This window comes from Alosa pseudoharengus, unplaced genomic scaffold, assembly GCF_046254945.1.
Source record: "Alosa pseudoharengus isolate Yale_2024_CS ecotype anadromous, Long Island Sound unplaced genomic scaffold, YU_APseudo_1.1 YU_APseudo_1.1_scf_7, whole genome shotgun sequence".
Lineage (NCBI taxonomy): Eukaryota > Metazoa > Chordata > Actinopteri > Clupeiformes > Clupeidae > Alosa > Alosa pseudoharengus.
In genome coordinates this window covers 30,863,142-30,877,166 of record NW_027468859.1, presented here as the reverse complement: position 1 = coordinate 30,877,166, position 14,025 = coordinate 30,863,142, and the positions used below count along the sequence as shown (strand labels likewise).

The window sequence follows — 14,025 nt, the reverse complement described above, 5'->3', positions numbered from 1 at the left end:
TGTGTGTGTTTGTGCATATTGGCCTTGGGGGAAAAAACAACACACACTGGTAGTCTTAGAACAAAAAGTCTGACTGTGGAAGTTTTATATTTTATATTCATTAATGTTTCCTCATAGAGTCACAGTCTGTATATGTTTAAGGTTATTGTTATAATTATTCTGTTAAATTCTATTTAGTTTATTAATTATATTGTTTGATTACTGTAAACTGTTCATGTTATCGCTTATTGGTTTCATTATCAGTCACTTTGTACAAAAGCATCTGCTAAATACCAGAAACATAAACAAATAATAGGCAGTTGGTGAACATGAATGAACCTGTCACGCCCTATGGGCCTATGACCAGAACGGGGCCCCAAAGCAGACTCGGATATGCAGTCGTTCAAGCAGTAAAAAAATATTTTAATATAATCAATGTCGCACCAACAGAGAGTCAGCTGCAGTGGCAGCTTGCGATAAATACAGAGAAGACTGGGTCCAAAGACTAGAGTCCAGTCCAGTACAGTAAATCCACAGAATATAAAACCGTAATAACAGCGTAATCCTTAAATCTGAAACTGTTACATGGGGCAGGCAGGCAATCGTTAAATCTGTAATCCAAGAAACAGTCTGAGGTCCTTACACGATAACAGGCAGGTGATGAGAGAATCCGTAATCCAGAGAAACTGCCCGAGGTCTTTGCACAATGACAGGCAATGAATCTTTTAAAATACCAGAGAAGTTTGGATTCGTGAGCAGAACATGAAAAGCTTGTGGTTTAGACAAGTTAGTTCTCTGGTTTTGGTTCTGGTTTTCTCAAACACTGCACACACACAGGGGAATGTAACTCCCATAAGACATAGGTTTTGGCTCTGGTTTTCTCAAACACTGCACACACACAGGGAAACTCCCATAAGGCATACGTAGGTGTGTGTGTCTGTATATCTGTCTATCAATCTATCTGTCTGTCTGTCTGTGTGTGTGTGTGTGTCAGAGTGACTCTGTGTTAATGTTGAATCATGGCATCCTTCTGGGTAGTTGCATACACAGTATCAGGGCCCACTGTTCTGCTGCTGTGCTGCTTAATGGCGCTGTAGGTCACAGTGTCCTCAGAGTCCATCTTAGCATTGGTCCGGTTCTGCTTCCGGTTCTGCTTCTGGACATCTGTGCACACAGCATCAGGGTCCACTCTGCTGCTGAAATGCTCTATGGCGCTGTAGGTCACAGTGTCCTTAGACTGCTTCTGTAAACAAACAAACAAACACACAAATGTATCACCCCACACTGAGGTGCATGAACATGAGGATAAACAAACATGATGAGTAGTGACTCACTACAGAAGCCCCAGCTGGAGTTGGGTTGAGGTGCTGCAAGGCTGCATAGTGCAGATCACCTTCCTCTTCCTCCTGTACAGAAAACTGATACATTACCATTGATTTGGCAACATGATCAATCATAAGTTAAATGGGAATTAGATTATTAGCAGATAGTCAATCTCACAAGCACAGTCAGACCATTATTTTACTTCCATGGTCATCAATACAAATTGCCTATAAACTGGCCAATAGCTCTTGGCCTGTGTTGAATGTACTGTATGCACTGTTAATATATTACTGTGTTGAATGTATTTACTGTTAATATATTATTGTGTTGAATGCATGCACAGTTAGTATATAATTGTTTTATGTTTACTGAGGGGACTGGTGGCAGAGCAGACTGGATGGCGGAATGGATTAATGAAACGCTTTGACTCTGTGAAAAAAAAACAATGGCTCAAATTACATAGAATACCACAAAGAAACAAACAAACAATACTCAACAGTCATAATTTAAAGTGCATCAAAAAAAAAACATCTCACCGATCTGTGTTCTTTTCTTGCATCTGCAATATAAACATAAATATTGTAGCTAATGTGTAATGCACATAATTATATTAAATGGCCATACTAAGGGTGGCGGCTGTAGTCCAGTGTTTCTTGTGATCTACTCACTTGTCCTTCTCTTGTGTACCACCACAACCACCAGCAGTGCAGCAGACAGCAGAGAAACAGAGGCGGCAACTCCAACAATCAGAACTACATCTGGGAAGACTGGGGGGGGGGGGGGGGGGGGCAGATAGCACAGCAGATAACTACATTTTTTAGAGAAATCTTGCAAATGTGGATAAAAGACAGATTTCATGTGAACTATAAGCTGTCGGTTCATGTTTTAGCTGCTTGAGCAAAGAACACATGAGTTGTCCTGTATCATTCAAAGAACACATGAGTTGTCCTGTATCATTCAAAGAACACATGAGTGGTCCTATATCGCTCAAACAACACATGAGTTGTCCTGTATCATTCAAAGAACACATGAGTTGTCCTGTATCATTGAAGTTTGTTGTGAAGTTTCCCAAATCATCCTTCTGTTCTCAGTGCCACCCTCCGTCTCCTCCACCCCACCCATCTGGGCCTTGATTGGTTGTCCAGGGGGTTGGTGTCTCACCTGATGGTGTCTCACCTGATGAGGTAGTAGAGCTTGCAGTCGAGTCTGGAACTGAGTGAGAGGAAGATCAAGCAGAAATTGCATTGATATGAGTTCCCTTAAATTAATAACATCATCAGTATCAAAGGAAACTACAGTATATGATCCAAGGCCGTAGCCAGGATTCTTCAAATACCGAGGTCAGGGGCGTCGCTAGAAATTTTGGGCACCCCCCCCCCATTTTGCCAACAACCATATATTTGTTCAGATTATAACATGTTTTGTTTATAACTTGAACCAACACACTTTTCCACAATATTATTTTTTTAGATGCACCTGTATATCTGAGCCTTTTCCCAAATTGGCTTTGGATATTTATACTGGACCCTGCTCCATCTGTTATTAAGAATGAGCTGCTTCTCCTCATCAGTATAGGAAATGTTGCAGAATTTGTCATAGGCTGCAGATCTTGCAGGCTACCTTCCGACACAGTGAGTGTCACATCTTGACTCTCACTTGGAAGGGCCCTTCACTTATCATTTCCCTCTTCTCCTCTTTCTTCTCAACTGCCTGATTTCTATCCCCTGTCTCCTGTGTTGGATTTCTTAAAACAACAAGTCTCTAAATTACTGAACAATAATTTATATAATTTCACAATAGGTAATATTTGTGCCATGAGATAATATCCTTCACAACATTATCCATCCTATATAACATTGATAGCTTCGTTTTCAATGCAGTTTAGCTAACTGCATCTCCACTGAATTTCAACATACATTTTCATTATTTAGCATCTCATTGGTAGCCCTAGGCCTAGCCTACATTTCTCACCTTCCCTCCTTCTCTGTCTGCTCTTCTGCTGGCTTTCCAAACGTTAACTTTGTAACAGCCTTTGTTCAGGTCAGGTGAATTAAGATTAGAAATTAACAAGACGTCAAGTTTATTTTGAAATGTATTTTTAAACTATGTGAGCTGCGTTGCGTTCGTTAATTAGTTTAGGACACACTCCGCGATAGCCGACTAGACTCTACTTTCGTTTTGACATGTCCTAGGCTATCACGTGACGGTCCGTTGATGCAAAGATAATTGTCTCGTCGGATAGGCCTATTTATGGAAGCCCGTTTGCGCCACATAAAAAGAAATATTCTGATCTATTATATCTCATTATTGTGAGATACTATGTCATTATTGTGAGATAGTATCTCGTTATTGTGAGATAGTATCTCACAATAACGAGATACTATCTCACAATAACGAGATACTATCTCAGAATAATGAGATACTATCTCACAATACGTTATTGTGAGATACTATCTCGTTATTGTGAGATAGTATCTCATTATTGTGAGATAGTATCTCATTATTGTGAGATAGGTAGATAGTATCTCGTTATTGTGAGATAGTATCTCATTATTGTGAGATAGTATCTCACAATAACGAGATACTATCTCACAATAACGAGATACTATCTCACAATAATGACATAGTATCTCACAATAATGAGATATAATAGATCAGAATTTTTTTTTATGTGGCGCAAACGGGCTTCCATACCTATTTGTAGCCTAGGCTACTTAATAAATGAAACTTGAAGAAAAAAATACCGAGGACATGACCTCGGTGTCCTCTATGGTAGCTACGGCCATGATATGATCATGACATGTTTATCACATCCAGACAGGAAATAGATTGAATATTGGTTTGTCATGGCCTTACCTGATGAGTCTGTAAGGGATGCTGGAGTGGAGTCTGGTACTGATGAAGATCAGACAGAATTTATTTGAGTTTTCACAAAACGCATTGGAAACACAGGTATGTTATTACTCAGGCGATGAAATGGTAAGCTATGTACTGTACATAAAAAAATAAACTTAATGAAAATAATAATATTTGCCTTCACAAAACATATTGAAAAATGTAATATTTGTGTGTTTGCGGGTTATATAATAGTGTCTCATCATCACTGACCTTTAACTCTAATGGTGTAGGTGGCAGAGGTCCGAACATGCCCTCGTGCAGTCATCTGGCATCTCCAAGTCCTCTGAGTGTGAGTGGTGTTTGGATCTCTGAGCTCCACGGTCAGCTGGATCTTACAGCGTGCTCGGTCATTACTGTTGTTCTTTAGATCTTTCCCTCCCTCATCCAGCACGCTCAGATGAATTTCGTAATCACGACCTTCTGCGTGACACCAATCAGAAGGGTTTAAGATGCAGTGGAGAGTCACAATACTGCCTGCCTCCATCTCCGTCTCTCTGGGGAAAGCAAAGACTGCAGGAGAAATGGCACTATCAGTTTACGGCCTGTTAATGTCAATAACATGAATAAACCTACTTTTTAAAATTTAATTCCAACCATGTACAGTAAGCTTGTTGCAATGATTATTTAAAATTGTATCCAGGGTGTAATAAGCGTTAATTCTTCTCAAAGACTTGGTTACGGAGTTTCAGAAATATAAACCCACCATAAAGAACAGTCAGGCGAACTACTACACCAGGTTGTGATCTACTTTCTCTCAAGTAGTGCTGGCAGGTGTAGTCTCCAGCATCCTCAGGTGTGACATCAGTAATGTGGAGAGAACAGTTAGGGAGCAAACTCACTCTATGTGTAGCTACAGCAGGTTGGATTCTTCCATATTCAACAAACTGTGTTCCAGTGCTATTAGTCCATCTAGTGGAGGAGCATCCAGGACCAACCACGTTATAACATGGCAGAATAGCTGCTCCACCTGCACTGGAGAACACTATGTAGGGGTTCCCTCTGACACCTGAAGATGAGATCACATCAGTCACTGGCAAAGATTAAATACAGGTCCAATAATTCTTTAAGCAAAACAAATAGACACTATTTGGCTCCTTGTATTGGTACCAGTAGGCTACTGTTTTGTCACTAGTGCTTTATGTGTTGTCATCTGTATGAGGGGCATAACAAGTGAGGAACAGAGTTAGTTATGCTTGGTTGTCACATTTACTAAACCACAAAACATGGAATTGCATTTTGCACACAATGTTATTACATTGAACTGACATAATTTGCCAAGTGCCAACGCAATGGATTTATCCAGCACAACCATGTAAGATGAATGTGAAACCAGGAGGGGAAATGATCACATGGGATCCCTTGGTGTCACCGCTTTATTGTGTTCCCATGAGTCTTTGCAAGAATACTGAGATAATCAAGCAACTATCAGATGCCAAAAGTGTTCTCACAGGTTTTCTTATTGTTAGTTATGCTCAGAGACCAATATAATTTGGAGCTGGGTTGAATCTTATGTTATGCTTTCAGATGCAATTCTTTGCTCCCACCATGAGTGCATTAGGTTTACAACTTCCACCTTACAGAGGGTATTATATTGACTGTCTACTGTATGCACAATTGCACAATTTCAACCCAACAGCTCAACAATTTTTGCTGCTCTTATTTCTTCATTGTATGTGCCTTCTTATTTACTTTTTATATTGTTTACTTGAATGTTATGTTTGTCTGTGGACTTAATTGGTAAAACATGTCTTGTCTCCACCGTGGGATAGTGGGAAACGTAATTTCGATCTCTTTGTATGTCTTGACATGTGAAGAGATAGACAATAAAGCAGACTTTGACTTTGATTACCACATTTCCACAATGAATGCTTTTGAATACTGTGGCACAATGTTTCATCTCAAGACTTTGCAAATGATCTTCTATTACAGTTTTTTCTGAATGCTTAAACACATTTTTTGTAACTAAGGCTTTTTTTGCAAAACTCTACACACAAATGGCAAAACCACTCACTGAGTTTGCAAAACTAAAAGTACAAACACTGCTTTGCACTCAGTTTGCAATTTTGTAACACACACTTTGCACAACTATAGGCACAATGGCTATTATTTACACTATTTTGCCAACTCTGGCACACTTTCTCATGTGAAAACTGTTTTAGATAATTAGTTCACTTTGCAATCAGCCTAAGCACTATAAATAAGCCACAGGTAATGTACAATGGATACAATGGAGTGAGCAGGAAGAGTGAGAAGAGAAAGAAATAGCCCTTTTACAGACAAAAAAACAGTCTACATGTGGGGATATTGTCATGTCAGGCCTGGATACGTCATTCCAGAATATATTTTTCCCGGTGCCTTGGACTAGGACATTGCATGTGATGTAGACAGAATTTTGAGAGAGACGACCCGATGTAGACTGATTTGTTTTGTCTCAGTGAAATGCTATTTTGTGTTTTGACTTGGAAAAACACACTTGTGTTTGTTTTGATGTGTGTAAATAAACACTAATACTTGAAGTTTGGATCCCTGTATGTTTACAGAACTATGACAAAAGTATGACCTCAAACTGACATAGTCTACCTTGTGCACAGAGAAAGCAAAAGCCAGATGTGTTTTTTATTCATACCATCAGTGTGTTGTTGGCACATTGTGTGCTTACAGTACTATTGTGATGGCTTGTGTTTACTGTTAGATACGAAAACACCATTTTTACGAAGGTGTGAAGAGTTAAGCAAGGTGTGTTAGCTTTTGCAAGAGAACTACAATGTTTTGCTGATTGGGTGAGAGGTTTTCCCAGATGTAGTTCTGATTGTTGGAGTTGCCGCCTCTGTTTCTCTGCTGTCTGCTGCACTGCTGGTGGTTGTGGTGGTACACAAGATAAAAGACAGATTTCATGTGAACTATAAGCTGTCGGTTCATGTTTTAGCTGCTTGAGCAAAGAACACATGAGTTGTCCTGTATCATTCAAAGAACACATGAGTTGTCCTGTATCATTCAAAGAACACATGAGTGGTCCTATATCGCTCAAACAACACATGAGTTGTCCTGTATCATTCAAAGAACACATGAGTTGTCCTGTATCATTGAAGTTTGTTGTGAAGTTTCCCAAATCATCCTTCTGTTCTCAGTGCCACCCTCCGTCTCCTCCACCCCACCCATCTGGGCCTTGATTGGTTGTCCAGGGGGTTGGTGTCTCACCTGATGGTGTCTCACCTGATGAGGTAGTAGAGCTTGCAGTCGAGTCTGGAACTGAGTGAGAGGAAGATCAAGCAGAAATTGCATTGATATGAGTTCCCTTAAATTAATAACATCATCAGTATCAAAGGAAACTACAGTATATGATCCAAGGCCGTAGCCAGGATTCTTCAAATACCGAGGTCAGGGGCGTCGCTAGAAATTTTGGGCACCCCCCCCCCATTTTGCCAACAACCATATATTTGTTCAGATTATAACATGTTTTGTTTATAACTTGAACCAACACACTTTTCCACAATATTATTTTTTTAGATGCACCTGTATATCTGAGCCTTTTCCCAAATTGGCTTTGGATATTTATACTGGACCCTGCTCCATCTGTTATTAAGAATGAGCTGCTTCTCCTCATCAGTATAGGAAATGTTGCAGAATTTGTCATAGGCTGCAGATCTTGCAGGCTACCTTCCGACACAGTGAGTGTCACATCTTGACTCTCACTTGGAAGGGCCCTTCACTTATCATTTCCCTCTTCTCCTCTTTCTTCTCAACTGCCTGATTTCTATCCCCTGTCTCCTGTGTTGGATTTCTTAAAACAACAAGTCTCTAAATTACTGAACAATAATTTATATAATTTCACAATAGGTAATATTTGTGCCATGAGATAATATCCTTCACAACATTATCCATCCTATATAACATTGATAGCTTCGTTTTCAATGCAGTTTAGCTAACTGCATCTCCACTGAATTTCAACATACATTTTCATTATTTAGCATCTCATTGGTAGCCCTAGGCCTAGCCTACATTTCTCACCTTCCCTCCTTCTCTGTCTGCTCTTCTGCTGGCTTTCCAAACGTTAACTTTGTAACAGCCTTTGTTCAGGTCAGGTGAATTAAGATTAGAAATTAACAAGACGTCAAGTTTATTTTGAAATGTATTTTTAAACTATGTGAGCTGCGTTGCGTTCGTTAATTAGTTTAGGACACACTCCGCGATAGCCGACTAGACTCTACTTTCGTTTTGACATGTCCTAGGCTATCACGTGACGGTCCGTTGATGCAAAGATAATTGTCTCGTCGGATAGGCCTATTTATGGAAGCCCGTTTGCGCCACATAAAAAGAAATATTCTGATCTATTATATCTCATTATTGTGAGATACTATGTCATTATTGTGAGATAGTATCTCGTTATTGTGAGATAGTATCTCACAATAACGAGATACTATCTCACAATAACGAGATACTATCTCAGAATAATGAGATACTATCTCACAATACGTTATTGTGAGATACTATCTCGTTATTGTGAGATAGTATCTCATTATTGTGAGATAGTATCTCATTATTGTGAGATAGGTAGATAGTATCTCGTTATTGTGAGATAGTATCTCATTATTGTGAGATAGTATCTCACAATAACGAGATACTATCTCACAATAACGAGATACTATCTCACAATAATGACATAGTATCTCACAATAATGAGATATAATAGATCAGAATTTTTTTTTATGTGGCGCAAACGGGCTTCCATACCTATTTGTAGCCTAGGCTACTTAATAAATGAAACTTGAAGAAAAAAATACCGAGGACATGACCTCGGTGTCCTCTATGGTAGCTACGGCCATGATATGATCATGACATGTTTATCACATCCAGACAGGAAATAGATTGAATATTGGTTTGTCATGGCCTTACCTGATGAGTCTGTAAGGGATGCTGGAGTGGAGTCTGGTACTGATGAAGATCAGACAGAATTTATTTGAGTTTTCACAAAACGCATTGGAAACACAGGTATGTTATTACTCAGGCGATGAAATGGTAAGCTATGTACTGTACATAAAAAAATAAACTTAATGAAAATAATAATATTTGCCTTCACAAAACATATTGAAAAATGTAATATTTGTGTGTTTGCGGGTTATATAATAGTGTCTCATCATCACTGACCTTTAACTCTAATGGTGTAGGTGGCAGAGGTCCGAACATGCCCTCGTGCAGTCATCTGGCATCTCCAAGTCCTCTGAGTGTGAGTGGTGTTTGGATCTCTGAGCTCCACGGTCAGCTGGATCTTACAGCGTGCTCGGTCATTACTGTTGTTCTTTAGATCTTTCCCTCCCTCATCCAGCACGCTCAGATGAATTTCGTAATCACGACCTTCTGCGTGACACCAATCAGAAGGGTTTAAGATGCAGTGGAGAGTCACAATACTGCCTGCCTCCATCTCCGTCTCTCTGGGGAAAGCAAAGACTGCAGGAGAAATGGCACTATCAGTTTACGGCCTGTTAATGTCAATAACATGAATAAACCTACTTTTTAAAATTTAATTCCAACCATGTACAGTAAGCTTGTTGCAATGATTATTTAAAATTGTATCCAGGGTGTAATAAGCGTTAATTCTTCTCAAAGACTTGGTTACGGAGTTTCAGAAATATAAACCCACCATAAAGAACAGTCAGGCGAACTACTACACCAGGTTGTGATCTACTTTCTCTCAAGTAGTGCTGGCAGGTGTAGTCTCCAGCATCCTCAGGTGTGACATCAGTAATGTGGAGAGAACAGTTAGGGAGCAAACTCACTCTATGTGTAGCTACAGCAGGTTGGATTCTTCCATATTCAACAAACTGTGTTCCAGTGCTATTAGTCCATCTAGTGGAGGAGCATCCAGGACCAACCACGTTATAACATGGCAGAATAGCTGCTCCACCTGCACTGGAGAACACTATGTAGGGGTTCCCTCTGACACCTGAAGATGAGATCACATCAGTCACTGGCAAAGATTAAATACAGGTCCAATAATTCTTTAAGCAAAACAAATAGACACTATTTGGCTCCTTGTATTGGTACCAGTAGGCTACTGTTTTGTCACTAGTGCTTTATGTGTTGTCATCTGTATGAGGGGCATAACAAGTGAGGAACAGAGTTAGTTATGCTTGGTTGTCACATTTACTAAACCACAAAACATGGAATTGCATTTTGCACACAATGTTATTACATTGAACTGACATAATTTGCCAAGTGCCAACGCAATGGATTTATCCAGCACAACCATGTAAGATGAATGTGAAACCAGGAGGGGAAATGATCACATGGGATCCCTTGGTGTCACCGCTTTATTGTGTTCCCATGAGTCTTTGCAAGAATACTGAGATAATCAAGCAACTATCAGATGCCAAAAGTGTTCTCACAGGTTTTCTTATTGTTAGTTATGCTCAGAGACCAATATAATTTGGAGCTGGGTTGAATCTTATGTTATGCTTTCAGATGCAATTCTTTGCTCCCACCATGAGTGCATTAGGTTTACAACTTCCACCTTACAGAGGGTATTATATTGACTGTCTACTGTATGCACAATTGCACAATTTCAACCCAACAGCTCAACAATTTTTGCTGCTCTTATTTCTTCATTGTATGTGCCTTCTTATTTACTTTTTATATTGTTTACTTGAATGTTATGTTTGTCTGTGGACTTAATTGGTAAAACATGTCTTGTCTCCACCGTGGGATAGTGGGAAACGTAATTTCGATCTCTTTGTATGTCTTGACATGTGAAGAGATAGACAATAAAGCAGACTTTGACTTTGATTACCACATTTCCACAATGAATGCTTTTGAATACTGTGGCACAATGTTTCATCTCAAGACTTTGCAAATGATCTTCTATTACAGTTTTTTCTGAATGCTTAAACACATTTTTTGTAACTAAGGCTTTTTTTGCAAAACTCTACACACAAATGGCAAAACCACTCACTGAGTTTGCAAAACTAAAAGTACAAACACTGCTTTGCACTCAGTTTGCAATTTTGTAACACACACTTTGCACAACTATAGGCACAATGGCTATTATTTACACTATTTTGCCAACTCTGGCACACTTTCTCATGTGAAAACTGTTTTAGATAATTAGTTCACTTTGCAATCAGCCTAAGCACTATAAATAAGCCACAGGTAATGTACAATGGATACAATGGAGTGAGCAGGAAGAGTGAGAAGAGAAAGAAATAGCCCTTTTACAGACAAAAAAACAGTCTACATGTGGGGATATTGTCATGTCAGGCCTGGATACGTCATTCCAGAATATATTTTTCCCGGTGCCTTGGACTAGGACATTGCATGTGATGTAGACAGAATTTTGAGAGAGACGACCCGATGTAGACTGATTTGTTTTGTCTCAGTGAAATGCTATTTTGTGTTTTGACTTGGAAAAACACACTTGTGTTTGTTTTGATGTGTGTAAATAAACACTAATACTTGAAGTTTGGATCCCTGTATGTTTACAGAACTATGACAAAAGTATGACCTCAAACTGACATAGTCTACCTTGTGCACAGAGAAAGCAAAAGCCAGATGTGTTTTTTATTCATACCATCAGTGTGTTGTTGGCACATTGTGTGCTTACAGTACTATTGTGATGGCTTGTGTTTACTGTTAGATACGAAAACACCATTTTTACGAAGGTGTGAAGAGTTAAGCAAGGTGTGTTAGCTTTTGCAAGAGAACTACAATGTTTTGCTGATTGGGTGAGAGGTTTTGCCATTTGTGTGTAGAGTTTTGCAAAAAAAGCCATAGTTACAAAAAATGTGCTTAAGCAATCAGAAAAAACTGTAACACTGGTGCTGCAATATTAATGACAACATCTGAATGCTATATACCCATAAGCCTCGAAATGACATGTATATTTCATGTTAACTTAAAACGTAATTTAAACAATTCCATTGGAATTCATTGTTAAAAATGCGTCATCTTGGCATGAATCAATTTTGAAAGAGAAAAGCGAAAGAGAAATGCTAAATTTATGTTAGTTTATGTGCAACCGATGTACATATTAAAAGTATGTAAATCAAATGGGTTATTTTTTAGTGTATGACTGTTTTTGTACTTCTGTTGTCTGTGAAAGTGTAAACAGCCTTTGCTTTGTACAGAGTAATGAAAACTGCAACAGTCAGTTTGTGCTTCCCGCTGACAGGAGGAATTACTAGTGTTACATGATTTTGTAATTAATACATTCATTTGGTAGCACATGTTCCCTTTGTGAAATAAATATGTTACACTTGATGCCCCAAACTTTACACACATGTCCATTTTCCTTTGAAAATTAAACATGACCTCTGATTCTGACTCATGTCCAATGTCTGGTTTGTATCTCATCCACATTAAAGTTCATTGTAACTTTATCAGAGATAGATAGATAGATAGATAGATACTTTATTGATCCCCAAGGGGAAATAACATTTAGTGTTGATTCCATGGTCACATTGGCCTGCATTTCACATTCAAATCTATTACAACCTTAGAAAAGCAGTAGTACTCAGTACAAGTAGTTGGTAGTAGCAGTAACAGTAGTAGTTGGTAGTAGCAGTAGCAGTAGTAGTTGGTCGTAGCAGCAGCAGTAGTAGCAGCAGTACTTAGTAGTAGTTGGTAGACATGATGGGGAACACCAAGAGTAGTGCTGGTGGTTGCCGAGGTAGCATTAGTTAGTTCCATGTAACTCACCCGTGTGGTCCTGACTCAGGCATATCAGCAACACAATCAGAGCACACGGGATGGACGCCATCTTCTCCTTGATCCTCCTGTTTCACTTTTACTCTGAGTGCATCACTGAAGTAAAAGCTGTTGGTCACTCTCTCTTCTTTATTCAGGCACTCTGTGCTTCCTTAAAAGGCAGCATGCTGATGTGTGGTTAAGAAGGCCTGTGCTATTTCTTCCTGTACACGGTGAAAGGTTTCGGCCACTTCTGGTCTTCAGCAGGGCTTTTAGAAACTCATGAAAAACAGACGTTTGTTTTAATGCTTTATAGCCATTATGATAAAGACTTTAGCACCTCCCATGATCATCTGTGGTGCCTAGACTTCTGCACTGATTTCAATGCAGATTTTTCCATCTTCCAAGACTATCCAATATTCCTTTGTTGAATGAATAGGTCACAGAGAGCTGCCAATCTGTTTTACATACCTTCTAACTTGAGAGAATTCATTTTGTTCCATTACTAATATCTTAAATTGTGTATACACAGAATAATAATTATTGACACATTTATTACACATGAAATAAATAGCCACATCCCCCTGCACTCGTAATTGCGCAAACAAAAATAAGATACGCCACAAAGGGCCACCAAAGAGCAGATACTGTGCTAAACAGCCTTTATTTACATATGCACATTATGACCAGATTCCACACTAGTTGCAGAACTATTCACCACAAACACAAGACAGCCTCTGCTACACCCTTACTGAAAAGGGTGTTTATGATGTTTATATCTTACAACACCATACTGTATTATGTTATTGTTGTTGTAGTGGCTATTACGCATGTTTTTCACCAGTCTGGCTGGACGCTTCAAAAAATTATTGTTACTTTTCCATTTAAGGTCTTTGAATGAGATATGATATTTTCACCGTTCAAAAGTTTGGAGACACTTCTAAATGTCTATGTTTTCATCATTAATGTTGTAAATGACTGTTGTAGAAAGAAATGCCTGATCTTTAATGGAAAATCTACATTGCCCATTATTAGCAGACATTCATCCAATGTTCCAAAGACACATTCTGTTTACTAATCTGATATCATTTCAAAAGGCTAACTGAGAAACCATTGGAGAACCATGCAACTGATCTCAGCTGGTATTCT

At 38.9% G+C, this 14,025-nt stretch overlaps 2 protein-coding genes across 2 annotated transcripts; both read right to left on the bottom strand.

Annotated features, from left to right (window-relative positions):
• Window positions 1-393: 393 nt before the first annotated feature.
• On the bottom strand, window positions 394-5,198 carry LOC143109522 (uncharacterized). The gene is made up of 9 exons (XM_076272284.1): window positions 4,904-5,198; window positions 4,411-4,710; window positions 4,159-4,197; window positions 2,464-2,514; window positions 1,971-2,069; window positions 1,839-1,861; window positions 1,672-1,731; window positions 1,314-1,385; window positions 394-1,222 (listed from the first exon to the last, which is right to left on the bottom strand). The coding sequence occupies exons 2-9, from the start codon at window positions 4,682-4,684 to the stop codon at window positions 986-988; spliced, it is 855 nt and encodes a 284-aa protein (XP_076128399.1). The 5' UTR covers window positions 4,685-4,710; window positions 4,904-5,198; the 3' UTR covers window positions 394-985.
• Window positions 5,199-7,164: 1,966 nt separating this feature from the next.
• Window positions 7,165-12,964, bottom strand: LOC143110116 (uncharacterized). The gene is made up of 5 exons (XM_076272947.1): window positions 12,889-12,964; window positions 9,839-10,141; window positions 9,346-9,645; window positions 9,094-9,132; window positions 7,165-7,449 (listed from the first exon to the last, which is right to left on the bottom strand). Exons 1-5 carry the CDS (start codon window positions 12,947-12,949, stop codon window positions 7,325-7,327), a joined length of 828 nt encoding a protein of 275 aa, XP_076129062.1. The 5' UTR covers window positions 12,950-12,964; the 3' UTR covers window positions 7,165-7,324.
• Between the last annotated feature and the right edge of the window lie 1,061 nt (window positions 12,965-14,025).

Excerpts from the sequence above, each read along its gene's own strand:
- LOC143109522 (XM_076272284.1), bottom strand. The coding sequence starts at position 4,684 with ATGGAGGCAGGCAGTATTGTGACTCTCCACTGCATCTTAAACCCTTCT. Across the intron at positions 1,732-1,838 it reads CAAGAAAAGAACACAGATCG|AGTCAAAGCGTTTCATTAAT; the intron begins GTGAGATGTTTT and ends TTTTTTTCACAG. Across the intron at positions 1,386-1,671 it reads CTCTGCCACCAGTCCCCTCA|GAGGAAGAGGAAGGTGATCT; the intron begins GTAAACATAAAA and ends TTTTCTGTACAG.
- LOC143110116 (XM_076272947.1), bottom strand. The coding sequence starts at position 12,949 with ATGGCGTCCATCCCGTGTGCTCTGATTGTGTTGCTGATATGCCTGAGT. Across the intron at positions 10,142-12,888 it reads CCTGAGTCAGGACCACACGG|GTGTCAGAGGGAACCCCTAC; the intron begins GTGAGTTACATG and ends TCTCATCTTCAG. Across the intron at positions 9,133-9,345 it reads CTACACCATTAGAGTTAAAG|TACCAGACTCCACTCCAGCA; the intron begins GTCAGTGATGAT and ends GATCTTCATCAG.